Source organism: Mixophyes fleayi, unplaced genomic scaffold (genome assembly GCF_038048845.1).
Source record: "Mixophyes fleayi isolate aMixFle1 unplaced genomic scaffold, aMixFle1.hap1 Scaffold_1512, whole genome shotgun sequence".
NCBI classification, from domain to species: domain Eukaryota; kingdom Metazoa; phylum Chordata; class Amphibia; order Anura; family Limnodynastidae; genus Mixophyes; species Mixophyes fleayi.
In genome coordinates, this window is record NW_027445958.1 from 46164 (window position 1) to 61244 (window position 15081).

General features: G+C 41.3%; 1 protein-coding gene across 2 annotated transcripts in view; it reads right to left on the bottom strand.

Moving 5' to 3' along the window:
• Nucleotides 1-14418, bottom strand: part of MOB4 (MOB family member 4, phocein) — a 44265-nt gene extending 29847 nt beyond the window's left edge. Inside the window, exon 1 of one of the 2 annotated variants that reach the window (XM_075194106.1) lies at nt 14285-14418. In XM_075194106.1, the coding sequence (XP_075050207.1) occupies nt 14285-14344 (60 nt within the window). In that variant the 5' untranslated portion in view covers nt 14345-14418. The remainder of the gene's footprint in view (nt 1-14284) is intronic. The other variant, XM_075194105.1, reaches the window with a different exon arrangement.
• Nucleotides 14419-15081: the final 663 nt, after the last annotated feature.

The window sequence follows — 15081 nt, forward strand, 5'->3', positions numbered from 1 at the left end:
TAGAGATTACCAAAGCGCTATCCTCATGAACAGGAAACACTTCTGTAGTAGTCCCGAATTCATGATGCAGAAATCCAGTGATGATGCAGAGTGTGTGCATGCACAGACACCTCCCTTTCCAAACTCTGATATACATGCCAAAGCAGCAGTGATCGTCCCCCCACCCACCACCACACACACTCCTGAGATGCAAACTCAACCTTAGATTACCCCATGAGCGATGTTCCATCAATACCCAGGCAAGCCCTACAGAAAAAACACAAACTTATCCCTAGCTGACCTATCTACATAGAGACAGAAGACACCATGGAGTATGGTAAAGGAGTAGGATTATATAACCACTGATGTTTTTGTTGACCTGCCTCTAAATAAATAAACAAAACCCACAGCAAAAGGCTGCCAATAAGGAGTGGAGAGGAAAAATATTTTATAACAAACATAAGGAAAACTATGCATCAGATTTGTATTCTCTTAAAAGATGAATAAAGGCTGGTTTTCAGCCAGCAAAAAAGTATTCAAATTTATTTAGTTACACACACACACAGTGGTGCTAGAAAGCTTGTGAACCTTACAGAATTTTCAGAACCTCTACATAAATGTAACCTTAAATGTGTTCAGATCTTTGTACAAGTCATAAAAGTAGAGACAAAAACCAATAGCACAAAAGGATATTGTGACAGGATGGACCGTCTATGCCACCCTGTGTGTTGTTGCTGGGAACCGGCTGGGCTTACTTTGCCCCCGTTCCCTCTCGTTATTCCAAATGCACCCTCTTGCCGCAGTAGGAGGCGCTTACAAAGGCTGCCACCACTGGACTCCTTACGGACATCCAGAACCGGGTTTCTTCTGGGTAGTTGACGCTGCTAGCTCATCTCGTTGCTGGTACTCGACCTCTTACTATGGATCAGGGAAGCTGTGGATAGATCCCCCCTGACCTATCACACTGACCAGGACTGCATGGGTAGCAGGCAGAGCGGTGGTACTGGAAAGCTTCGGTCCAAGCCTCAGAGGCAGTCGGAGAACGGAATAGATTTAGGATCTAATCTGCAGGTCACAGGAATACAGCAATATTGAAGATGTTTGCAAGCAGGTCTTCGAAGCAAGATGTTTATTTTACTCACACTGGTTGGAGGTACCAGGTCAGATGAAAAAAAAAATCAGAACAACAAGTTTCCAATATAGGCTAGTTCCTGTTATACAATTTAGACAGGCTATTTTTAGCATTAGGATATAACCTGTTTATACAAACATGGATGTACATGCATTGCAAAGCCACTAATATTTACACTTCGCTATGAATTTCTCAAAAACCTTGCTGTGATATCTTGGATCTTTTTTCAGAGGCAGGAGACCCACTAGCAAGTCAAAAGGGTCTGACTAGGCATGAATACTTCAGTCGGCAAATACATATTACCTCAGAACAAAAAAAAAGGCTAAACAGAAAAAACGGGATTTATACTTACGATAAATCTTTTTCTCTGAATCCATCTGGGGGACACTCCTTAACCATGGGGACTTACAAAAGCAATCCCTCTGAAGGGTGGGACCGCTCTGATCTCCTTGCACGCAGAACACTACGGCCAAAGGAGGCGTCCCCAGACGCAAATATATTAAATTGGTAGAATTTCATAAAGGTATGGACCGAGGACCAGGTGGCTGCTCTGCACAGCTGGTCCGCCGTGGCTCCATTACGAGCCACCCAAGACGCCCCAACCGACCGGGTAGAATGGGCAACAATACGATTCGGCACAGGGAGATTAATACGGACATAAGACTCCCTGATAGTCCAGGGTAAGCCATCTGGCAATAGTTTGCTTAGATGCTGGCCATCCCAGTTTGGAAAAGTCAACCAACACAAATAGAGACTGTCTTACGTATCTTTGCAGATCTCTTAACATATATACGTAATGCCCTCACTACGTCCAAATATTTATTTGTCTTTGTTCTTCTGTTTGGTTCTTGTCCAGCAACCACCAGCTGAGGACCTACCTCCTTCCACTGGTACCTCGAGCACGGGAATGCTCCTCTGGGATGGGACCCTGCCCAGGGTAAGGTCGCGAAAGATGTCACCATTTTTCCTAGCAGCTTCAAAGACCTGGCTACTGACAGCCTCTTGTCTGACAGGATCCTGCCTGTCCACTCCATCTAGGACCTCAACTTGTCCTGTGGAGACAACCTTCTGCTGCGTACCAAGTCCCTCACTAGTCTCAAGAAACGCATTCTTAGACAAGGGATTCTCTGTGACCCTTTCAGACTCTAGAAGTTCGGTTATAGACTGAACAACTCGTCTAGCCTTAGCACCCTGAATGAGTGTGACTAAAACCTTTTCCCTTACTGGAAATTCTAAGCCTGTATAGCTTCGTCTGAACGAAGCAAATCGACAGCCCTGAGCTCTTTCTGATTTGACAGAAGCCAGCGAGGTAATTTTTTCCAAAACCTGAAGTGAGCTGGTCCCATGAATTCTATCACGATATTCTGGACCTACTCGTCTACCGAGGACCCTGTCTGCTGCCGGGCAAACCCAAGCAGCCGTCCTCCCACCCCACCCTCTGGAACCAGAGGTGGGTGGTAGTCATGCTGCTGGTCTATCCGGCAGCTTGGCGGAAGAAGCTCTCCGCGCCACAGGGGCAAAAGATGACCTTCCCCTACGGGACTGTGTCCTGGATTCCACGGCCCCTGGATCGGTAGTCTGGCCTCTGCCAGACCCGCCCCCGTAAGGAGGCTGTCTGAAAAAACTAAACCTAGGCCTAGCCCTAGGTCTTGGAGTATTTACATGCAAGGATGTCTTCTTGCCCCCTGAAGCCTGTAAAATCCAAGAGTCTAATTCTGGACCAAATAACATCCCACCAGTATACGGGATGGATTCTAATGATCGTTTAGACTCTGAATCCGCATTCCAAGCCCTTAACCATAACGCCCTTCTAGCTACTACAGCTGTAGCTGAAATAGACGAAGCTATGGAGGCCGAATTATGGGCCGCTTCATACACATAGCCTGCTGCCTCCCTTAGCTGCATGGCCAGAGGCAGTAAAGCTACCCAGGTAGAGGACAATGTTGGCCTGAGGCTAATACCGGCGGCTGAGAAGATAGACTTCAGCAGGGATTCTAATTTCTTGTCAGTCGCGTCCTGTAAGGTCGCTGACCCGGGTACAGGTAGTGTAGTCTGACGAACCAATCTCGCCACAGGTGTATCGACCTTTGCCACCTGTTCCCAACGGGTCATATCCTCATCCTGAAGGGGATACAATACGCCAAACTTCCTTGGCATAGAGAACCTTTTATCTGGATATTTCCAAGAGGCCTCTACAATATCACTCAACTCAACTGAGGGAGGGAACCTGACCACCTGCTTAGAAGCCTTCTTAAAGAGGGAGCGGTCCAAAGACTTCGTCTCCTCTACTTCAGCAAACCCCAGGGTCTGACGAACTGCTCTTACCAGGTCGTCCATACCCTGGTGCCTAGAGTTTCCTTCTGACTCTATAATGGACACATCTGAATTGTCCAACAATTCCCCCTCCTACTCTGAGGAACTCTCAGAGTCTGACACTGACCACAGCGCTTTAGCTGTTTGTCTACGTCTTTTAACACTACGCTTGTGTCTGGGGTTCTCCAGTAGATGGGTAAGCCGGTCCAGGCTTTTAGCCACCGCTGACCAACCCACCTCTCCCATCTGGGAAACCCCCGGGAGGGCTGGGGAGGGAAATACACCAACCCCTGGGGAAAATGACTCATCTGTCATTCCTACTGTTATACCCTGAGAAACCACAGATGTAGCTGGGATCTCAACTGGTTTAGATAACAGATTTACAAGGGTATTAACTCCCTGTGTTAGTTAAGGCAGCCGCCCACTCAGGAGGATCTACCGTTATGGTGGAGGTGTCTATAGGCTGTTTCACAGGAGCCACAGTGCAGGCTGCACAGAGCCCCCCCTGATCCAGCTGTTCACTTGTTAGATTAACATTACATTTTGAACAGACATTATGTTTGGTACGTGTTTTGCTTTTATCTGCCGTCACAAGATAAGAAAAACTAAATCACGTTTCAAAATTCACAAACACTTCTCCAATTTATCAGAAAATACAGATTAGGTTATATTAACATATCATAGTATTTCTGATTTAAATAAGACAGGCTTGGAGAACTTTATAGTTTTCTCATAAACAACAGTTCTCTCAACACATCATTGTCTTATAATATACATGTCTACACATGCACACACATACACAGAAGAAATAAAAGTGATACTGAGCGGGGAAGATATGTGTCAACAGGGCACTTCTCTTCAAATGACTGCTGCAACTGTCCTCCTTTTGAAGCTTGGCGCCAAAAAGGGATCTTCCACGTGCTCACTCAGCAGGAGAGGGAGCGATGTTCCTCAAACACATTCCCCTTCAACTGGCTCTCCTTCTGTGTTTACCTTAACAGCGTTTTGCCCTCTCTCTTATATTAGGGGAAAACCTGTTAGAATGTGTTCCCCGCTAGCGCTACTCAAAGCGCGCCATCCTCAAGAATTCACTGCCATCCCCATGGGAGGAGGAACTTGGTATACTCCAGCTGGCTTCCGGGGAACCTCAGCAGTAAAGGCGCTCTCTGCCTAATGGCAGCGCCCGTCCTGCATCAGCGGGGAGAGTCTCTTGCCGACTGCTTCCCGCTGTAAGAAGCGCTTCTTGCCTCTCTGTCAGCGGGGCCGAACCCCCTGACAGGAGCTTCTCCCACGAGTCAGCTCTGTTTACACAGAGCCTCTCGCCACTGACAAAAGAAAAAAAACTGCAAAAGAAAAGGAAAAAACCTATAACCAGTGAACCCTGTTCACTGTCTCTCTTGGAGCTCTTCAGGTGCAACCTTCTTCCAAGGGCACCCAATTCAAACTGAGGTATGTAGGAATTGGCGGGGGTGATATGCTGTCAGCTGAAAAAAGTTAACTCTTTGGGTGCCAGACTCCTCCCCCCCGACTCAACCCCATGGTTAAGGAGTGTCCCCCAGATGGATGAAAGAGAAAATACATTTTCTACCCTGGTCTCAAATAACGATTTCCTATCTCAAAATATACACATTATTAAAATGAAGTACATTTGCAATTTATATAAAATAAGCACCCTGCACTATTTCCTTTAAATAAATGCATACCATGAGTTATTTATATGTGATCCAGTCACAGATATGCTTATTTATTCATTTATCAAAATGATCCAACACTAAATTTCTTTGTCAGTAAAAATATGTGAACATCTAGGATCATCAGTTAAGGGGGTAATTAAAGTCAGGAGTGACAACAATCAGAGTTTGGGTTACACTGTCAAATTATAAAAAAAAAACAAAAAAAAAAAAAAAAAACCACAATCTTTAAAAGACACGACGACACACCACCACAAACCTCATTCTTCGCTACCAAACACTGGTCTTCACCACAGAGCTTGTTAAAGCATGCCATGCCCAGAACATTGGAGATTTCTGAGGACTTGAGGAAAAAAGAAGTTGCCAATGCTTATCCAGCTGGAAATGGTTAGACAACGATTTCTGAAGACTCTGGCTTTGTCTTTTCCAATCCATCGTCAGACAATAATTTCTTAAAATCACAAAGTCAAATGATCTGTAGGCCTCATTAACTTTGACATTTGTTCTACCCAGAAAATTTTGCCAGCCGGGTGGCATTAAGTAGCCAGGTGCAGGCTATTGCCCACACATGCCAGGGCTGGTCAAACTGGAGGTCAGTGGTCTAACACACTGCTTGCTCTAGTGCTCACATAGTGCCTGTTCTAATCTGAGAAAAAATGGTTTATTCTATTATAATAGACTCTGTTTGGCTTCAAGAGCCAGGTGGCAAGTAAAAACAGCCGGGTAGAGCCCCCTGGAAATAGGTTCTGAGGAGAACATTGACATTAGCCAGTGCAAGAGTCCACCATCAGACAAACACTGAACAAGAACAGTGCGCACTGGATGATAGCAAGGAAGCCACTACTCTCCAAGAAGATTGCTGCCCATTTAAAGTTTGATAAAAGACAAGAAAAACTACTGCATGTGAGCCACAAAACTACTGCAAGATATGTCCTGTTGACAGAGGAGTCTTTAAATAGAACTTTTTAAACTTAAAATGAGAAACGTTATGTTTGAGAAGCCAAATACTACATTGCAACACAGGAACCTCATCCCAACCGTGAAATAGGGTGGTGACAGTAATATGGTTTGGTGCTATTTTGCTGCAATGGGACAGGACATCATTGATGCAACTATGAATTCTAGATTGTACTAGTAAAGTGTACAGGAAAATGTTAGGGAATTAGTCAGTGAACTGAACAGAATGTGGGTCTTGCAGCAGATGACAATAAAACACAAGTGAGTTTACAAAAAAATGGTTGAAGCATAATAAAAGTCCAGACATTAATCCAATTGAAATACTGTGGCAGGCAGGACTTGAAGGTTTCACAAACTTTTTAGCGCCAATGTGGCATTCGAGGTTCAATCACATAGAAGCTTGGCGAAATCTGTACGACCAAATTAAAAGTAATGGGTCAATCAGTGATGCATTTTATAAATGTTTTCTGTGTGCTTCTCCCAATACAATTGATTCTACTGGTAGCATATGATAATGAATAAAAAGGGCAATCTGTGGTCTCAGATTTTTAAAATTCTTATTCGTTCTATTTTAATGAGTTTATTAGTGTGTGTAAAGCACAATAAAAGAGGGCAAGTGTGAACAATCCTTAAAAGAGAAATGCATACTCCCTGTAACATAAGTCTAGGAAACAATTTCATGAACTCTTGAACATGGGAGTATTTCTTCATGGAAAAATGCAGTATTCTATAACATTTGTTATTATATATTAGCCTTACTTTGGGCAGGCAGTAATTTTTTTTCTCTTTAAAATCTTGTACAAATTGTCTGTGAAAGCTGCAAAGTTAGTAATAAGTTTAGTATTGAAATGCAAACCTGTGCACTCTTTGCATATGCCCAAAACACACATTTTCACCTGATTAGACCATATACCCATTGGCCCAAGTTTCGTGTTCTGTGGTAATGTTTTTAACGACAGTACAACGCAAAAATTATATACACATACATACTATATGGACAAAATTATTTGGACAAATATGTTAATTAATAAATTGAGGTGTTTCAATCAGACCTGTTGCCAGAGATGTATAAAATCAAGCACCTAGCTATGCAGTCTCCATGTGCAAACATTTGTGATACAAAATGGGTCGTTCTCAAGAGCTCAATGACTTCAAGCGTGGCACTGTGATAGGATGCCACCTTTGCAATAAGACGGTTCGTGAAATTTCATCCCTGCTGGATATTCCACGGTTAACTGTATGTGATATTATTAGAAAGTGGAAGCGTTTAGGAATTACAGCAACTCAGCCACAATGCAGAAGACCATGTAAAATGGTCAACAACTGATAAGGCGCATGGTGTGTAAAAGTCGCCAACACTCTGCTGATTCCATAGCTGAATAGTTCCGAATTTCCACTGGCATTAATGCAAGCACAAAAACTGTGCGGTGGGAGCATAATGGAATGGGTTTCCAAGACCAAGCAGCTGTATGCAAGCCTCACATCACCAAGACCAATTGCCAAGCGTTGGATGGAGTGGTGTAGAGCACAAAAACACTGGACTGTGAAGCAGTGGAAACGTGTTCTGTGAAGTGAGGAATCACCCTTCTCCGTTTGCAGTCAGAAGGGCGAATCTGGGTATGGCGTATGCCGGGAGAACGTTACCTGTCTGACTGCATTATGTCAACTGTTAAGTTTGGTGGAGGAAGGATAATGATATGGGGGTTTTTTTCAGGGAAAGGCAAACTTAATGCTTCAGCATACCAAGTCAATTTGGACAATGCAATGCTTCCAAGTTTGTGGCAACAGTTTGTGGGAAGGCCCTTTTCTACTCCAACATGACAGTGCCCCAGTGCACAAGGCAAGGACTACAAAGATATGGGTTTATGAGTTTGGTGTGGAAGAACTTGTCTGGCCCGCACAGATCCCCAACCTCATAAATGCTCTAAAAAGAGGGGAGACTTATCGCTGCAAAAGGTGGACCAACTCCATATTAAAGTATATGTAACAGAATACAATGTCACTACAGTCCTAGTTGGTGTAGTGGTCAATCATCTGAATACTTTTGTCCATATAGTGTGTGTACTTACACATAAATACACTAATTACACATTATATTGACAGTTGTCAGGGTGTCTTAAACCATTTCAGCGGTCGTTACAGCAAACATTTACAGTAGAGCATTACAATTCTCCGACAACCCTACTTCTGGCTAAACAGTATTTTCCTCACTACTAACCAGCCACTAATTGGCATCAGTGGCCCCGCCCACAAATTCAGTGGCCCCGCCCACAAATTCAAACAGGGTTTTTATCCTCCACCCAAGCACTACAAATGAATCACAACACAACAATCCAATTACTACACCTGTGTGTGTGATAGAAGTACCCAGAGGGAATTTAACCCTGTCTGCAACCTAGATGGGATTTTACCTGTTTCCCTATAGAAGAGGTGCGGCAAATAAGCCTCTTTGCCACAAATTTATGTATGGATAGAATATAATTATAAATATATATATATATATATATATATATATATATATATATATATATATATATATCCATAATATAAATGTCTAGTGGCGCGTGTGTGTGTGGAAAAAATAAAACCAAGCTGCAGCGCCACCTGCTGGGCGGAGTTATACACTGACCTACTAAATTCTTAGTGTGTGTGGGAAAAAAAAAATCAGAAAGGGCTGAAATTTGGTATACTAAGATGTTTTTAATTTGTTAATTGTTAAAAGTGTTTATAAAGATTTAAAAAAATATATATATATATTTCTTGAAGGAGAAGCGACAGTTGGGAGTGGTTGGTGGTTGCCAGTGGGGAGTGGTTGGTGGTTGAGGCCTGGGCTATGGCCCAAATGCATGACAAGAACCTTTTTAACACCTTAAGTAGCTTGATTTGACTAGACTGCATGAGTATCATGCACGGGTTATATATACTATATATATATATATATATATATATATATATATATATATATATATATATATATATATATTTTAATTTGACATCCGGTCTGCAGGGGGAAGAGGGGACCGACTGTTACCAACCACTCCTACTGGTGTCACCTTTCCAGCTGACACTCGCCGACTGCGAATGCCAAGCGCACAATAGTTGCAGCAGAAAATTGGCTGCCACCACCGGGCTCCTTTGTGGCACCCAGAACCACTTACTTCTGGGGTAGCTAGCATAGTTGCTGCAGTGCCCTTTTGTTGTGGGCTGGCTGATACCTCCTGACTGCTTACTATGAATCAGCATAGCTGGGTACCATGAAGAGTGTTGACTCAGACGCTGGGTTCAACACAGGACAGCCGGGAAATGGATTAGAGTGTAAGCTCTTACCTGTTGGTCACAGTATACAGCAAGCAATAGGATCAAGCAGAGTCTTCAAACAGTGATGCTTTATTGCTCAAGAGTCCAGATAAGGACTTTTACACACTAGTTCGTGGTACTGATGATTATCCAGAAGTTACATTACATAGTAAAACATAGCATTTTACATACAGTTTGCATCCTTAGCCTGGCAGGAGGTAACCCAGCCCTTAGCTGGCACTGCATGTAGTCTATCTTTTGAACAGACTAAATAGGCTATTCAGTCCTGATAGGTCCCTTCTATATGACAGGCATAAAGCAGAAGACTTACATTCTAATGAATTGTACAAACACATACATGGGGGGAATTCAATTTGCCACATTACTGTAAAAAGTAACGTGGCCTACACACTATTACGGTAATAGTGCACATAATTACCGTTAATACGGTAATTTCAATGCCTCCTTTGTGCTTGCACCTCCTGTGCTGTGAGCAGAAATATTTGTTAAAAGTACCGTATTAACAAGGTATAGGTTACCGCGGTGGGAATTGTTTCAGACAACCCTGCCAACACACACGTTGTAGATGCAGCATACAGAATTTCGAGAGGCCTATTTTAAAGCTAGAGTATTCTAATTTGAATGCAGCATATAATTCTTCTAAATTAGAAAGTAACAACCTCTTTTGCATATGCCCTTTTTTTGAAATACCATCTTTTTCCTGGCATACTCTGGAATATTTATCATTTTGGAAAAAGTTTTTCAAAGCTTCAACTGTTTTTTTCACTAAGTTTTTTGCCTTTCCTTGGCTCAGGTAAAGCAAAAATTTCCTTTTTGTTAAGAAGCCCTTTTGTTTAACGAACTACATACTTACAAAATATTTCCATGACTTTCTTTTTTACTCCATGATATAGAAGCTAGAGACAAAACGTGTATTTTTTCCCTCTGTGTGTCATACTATTGTTTCAGTAATTACAGAAGAGCAATCAAGAGGGACAAGTGGACCTTATAGGGGTAATTTTTATTAGGAATTTAATGGTGATGTTTAAAATTCCAAAAGGGAAACACCTGGTGTGCAAAATTATAATTAATTACTTTTCCGGTTTCAAAGAGAACATTTTAATTAAACATTAAAAACCTTATACAGGCAATCAAAACCCCATTATTTTTCTTTCAAAAAAGTATATTTTAAGGATCAATTTAGAAAAAAAAAAGTGACATGTTAACTCCTCTGCCTCAGATTGATGATGCTTATTGAACACGAATATTTTTGTCTCAAAATTCTTGATTTTTTAACAAAATGATTTTTTAATGACTCAGTCGGGCAAGATTGATAACTTTTGTGTTCTGGAATCCCCATATTTTGATTGACAAAGGCTAAAAATTTGCAGTAATATGTGGATTAGGCACTGAGATTTGAATTTTTATGAGACATCTCACAATAAAACGGAGTATCAGGAGTGGCATTTCTAAGCAATTTACATAACTTTGACCCCCTATATCTCAGAAACAATGAGGCCTTTTTACATGTGTTAGTAGATATGTGGTTGTATCAAGTTTCATGAAAATCTGAGTCGATGGGTGTCATGGCCTCTGAACTCGCATGGAGTGACCCAAACATGACTAAAAATACAGAGATACATACATAGAAAGTTAAAGTGATCGTGATACTCTACAAATAAGATATAAATAAATAAAAGTCTCTTTGCTTCAGGGCAATCCTGCCTGCTTGTAATACATAAAAAGATAATATGAACTTTAGAGTCTAGTGGTGATAAAACAATTTAAATAAATCACACATCACATCCTACATAAGCATAATCTATTAAGTAGCATAATTCAACACAAACCATGACAGTGGGCCAATATATTTTAACAGTTTCCCCCTTCCACACCGATCAAGTGAAGTCAGTTACATACTGCTGGAGTTTAGTCACTTAAGCAGTACATCCATTTTAGACGAGCAAAGACTTTATGGGAATTCAATTCCCCCTGAAGCACTGCCGCATAAAAACTATTACCATTATTAAGGTAATATTAACCCGGCTTTCTGCTCGCAGCTCGGGGGAGCTGCGAGCAGAAAGCCGTAATAACAGTATTTAAGGTCGCATTACTTTTAACAGTAGTGCGGCCAACTGAATTCCCCCCCTTTATTACCATCTTGTCCTTGTGTGCCATGTCAGTATGAGGGGCACTTGGGGTTAGGTCATCCATTGTATTGAATGAGCACACTGTTCAGCTCCATATTATCTGAAGGTACATCTTTTAGGCATCCCTGCATCTGAGACACTGCCAAGATAGTTGCATTCTTTCTAGGTAGTCGCCAGTTAGCCCTGGCCACTATTTAATCTGTTTTATGGTATTACCAAATAATATCAATATATTCATCACTGCGCAATCCCTGATCTACTACCAGAGCGCGAATAAGAAAGGGAGGGGAGGAGAAAGGGGGTTATTGAGTAGTTACAACATTGTCGCAATAATCAAAACACAGAACAGCTGTGAGGCTGATCATTTCTAAATAATTTATTGTAGAAATTTATTTTAATTAGTGACGCAGGCGTCAATTTATATAATTTCAAATTTACCAATTTCTGATACAATAGGCAAATGTTGGAGGAAATTTGTTTCGTAACAGACAGTATGTCACGATTTGGTTTTGTAACTTTTCTAGAGGAAATCCCAATTATGTTAATTAGACCTTTTTCATCTGTGAGTGACCAACACTTGAATACACAGCTGGGGATAGCTACCTGTATCCTGTCTTGTTAAAAAGTTGGATAAACTGCATAAATAATGAAAACAGCAAAGCGATTTAGGAACTCACAAACTGATGTAAATTTTGTTAAAGAACAAAATTGCATTAAGTCCAAGGTTAGAGAACATACTGCATCCTGATGCTAATTATTGAATGAATGTAATATCTCAGAGATTGCAATACTAACTTGGATCAGTGGGCTGGGTTACCCCCTTCCAAAAGGGGTGCCAGAATCTGTATAAAAAAAAAAAAAAAAAAAAAAGCTGTTTTACCATGCAACGTATCATTCCATATGTAACTTCTGGATGACCACTAGTACCACTAACAAGTGTGGAAAAGTCATAGCACAACTCTTGAGCAATAAAGCATTACTGCTTTAAGATTCTGTCTGAGACTATTACCTGCTATATCCTGTGACCAACAGATAAAGAGTTTACACTCTAATCCATTCCACAGCTGTCCTGTGTTGAACCCAGCGTCTGTGTCAACACTATCGGGCACATTTATCAATCTTTTCATAAAGTGAAAAATAGTTATCAATCCTTATCGCATTGATGAGGATTGGACAATTTCTCACATTTATGAAAAACGCATCACAGAAACAGCAGTTCTGAAAAACTGCTGGTTCTGGGATAAAAAATAAAAATAAAAAAAAAAAAAAATCACACTTAACCCGCCTCTTCGAACGCGATGTCCACAGATCTCCTCCTGGTAATCTTCATTTTTTTTTTTTCACACTGGAATTGCGCATGTAGTTTGAAGATTTCTCTGCGCTGTCTCTGCGCGGTGAGTGACAGGGAGGGATCATGTGATCCTCCACACACGCGCTGTCCAGCTCTGCTCTTCGGAGCACAGCTGATAGCACTAAAATTTTTCATTTATGATAATGTACGCCAGCTTCATGACAAGTTTCCGAAAAAAATGTTTTTTCGGAACTTGTTAGATTTGCGGCCGGGAGCAGTCACCATACTGTAGAATGGTGACTGCTCCCAAAAACAAAAAGGAATGCAAAGCATGCACCCTTTTTAAATATGCGGAGGACACAGAGGGACCTTAATTTCACGGTAAGTGCACTATCGTTATTTGTTAAATATCCCCCTATGTCTGCTACCCAGCAATCCTGATCTATAGTAAGCAGTCAGGAATCACCAGTCAGCCCACAGCAGAGAGGCACTGCAGCAGCTATACCAGCTACCCCAGAAGCATGGCCTAGTGGTTGCAGACAAATTCTCCAATTACTGCGCAGTGGACGTGCGCAGTCAGCGAGTGTCTGGTGCAAGGTGACACCAGTAGAAGTGGTCATTAACAGTTACTGACAGTGTAAAAGAAACCTTGATAAACTGTGCAGGAAGAACATCCCTCTTTTCTTCTTCCCCCTACAGACCAGGTGGCAAAGTAGTCACAAGCAGCATATTGGATTAAAGTACATAATAGCTTTTAAACTGGACATAGTGGTTTATTATAAAACTATACTATAAACTATGTAAATAAAATAATTAAATATACCACTTCATATACTGAAGTATAAACTGGAAAATAAGTATGGCCTTTTTCCTGCAGGCAATCATACTGCATCATTCTTAAACTATACGTCCTTCAAGCTGTATTTGAAGGCTGTGGAGCTCTCTCTCCCTCCTGCCAACGTTCCTGTACCACACCTTCTCCCTCCCGAACTCTCTAATGGTAGGCGGCATCAGAAGGAGCTGTAACCGCATCTTAACCATCTAGTTTGCAGACAGTTGTGTCTACTCCCTTGTGCGAAATTTAACTCACCCACAATAATCATGTAGAATGCGGAAACGGAAAAGGCCAAAAAAGCGAGATAGTACCAAAACAGGAGGCGCATATTACAAACCAGCTCCTCATTCGTTCTTATTCCTGCATGCACACTCGTACTTGAATTTGTCAGTTGCATAATGAATAAAAGATAATATGAATCACTCAAGAGTAAAGAAATAAAATGATTTACGTCATTTGGCATGTTTCCCATACGACACCACACACTCCCAGCTACTCCCCGCCACGATGTAGGCTAAGGCCTGTTTCCCGTCCTATATACTAGCACTTTGTACCCATAAATTTGCTGACGTCTCAATTCCTAACAGCAACCAAGAAAATTTAGAACAGCAAATGTAGTACTGGTAAGTGGGTAAATACCTGCGCTTTGGTACCCGGCCTGTTCCTCCGCAAGACAGCAGCTCCCTCCGCCATGACCATAGTGACAGAATATAGAGATAGAAAAGGCCGGATGCAGGTGTTCTATGAAGGCGGAGGAGGCGGCAACGTTCCTTTCTCTCCCCTCCTACTGTGTATCGCAGTGACGCTAGACGCTATACTTGTTTTAAAGGCGTTGGAGGCATTTCTAACGCCTAAAGAGGAATAAACGCGTAAAGTGGAATCATTTCTTTCCTTTTTTTAAACACTACTAAAAACATCAGACAATTTGGATGCAATGGGCAGCACCATATTTTCCTTTATAGTAGTTTTCATCAATATGTTTAACAGAGTATCGCGTTCAGATTTGTGATCATAAATTAAATTCCAACAGGATGTATTAAAAGAAACAATACATTTTAATATGAACGATATATAATCCAAATGATGAAATAAGCGCATTTACCAGTATAAAAACAATTGTAAAGAAATGACTGCACTCTTAGGGGTATATCTACTAAACTGCGGGTTTGAAAAAGTGGAGATGTTGCCTATAGCAACCAATCACATTCTAGCTGTCATTTATTTAGCACATTCTACAAGATGGCAGCTAGAACCTGATTGGTTGCTATAGGCAACATCTCCACTTTTTCAAACCCGCAGTTTAGTAAATATACTCCTTAGATGTGTTATATTTCAATATTTGACCGGAAGGAAGTTTTTTTACACATACATTAATAATCAGTATGAAAATCTAAAAAATACAAAATATTTATAAAAACATGAAAAATAAAAAAACT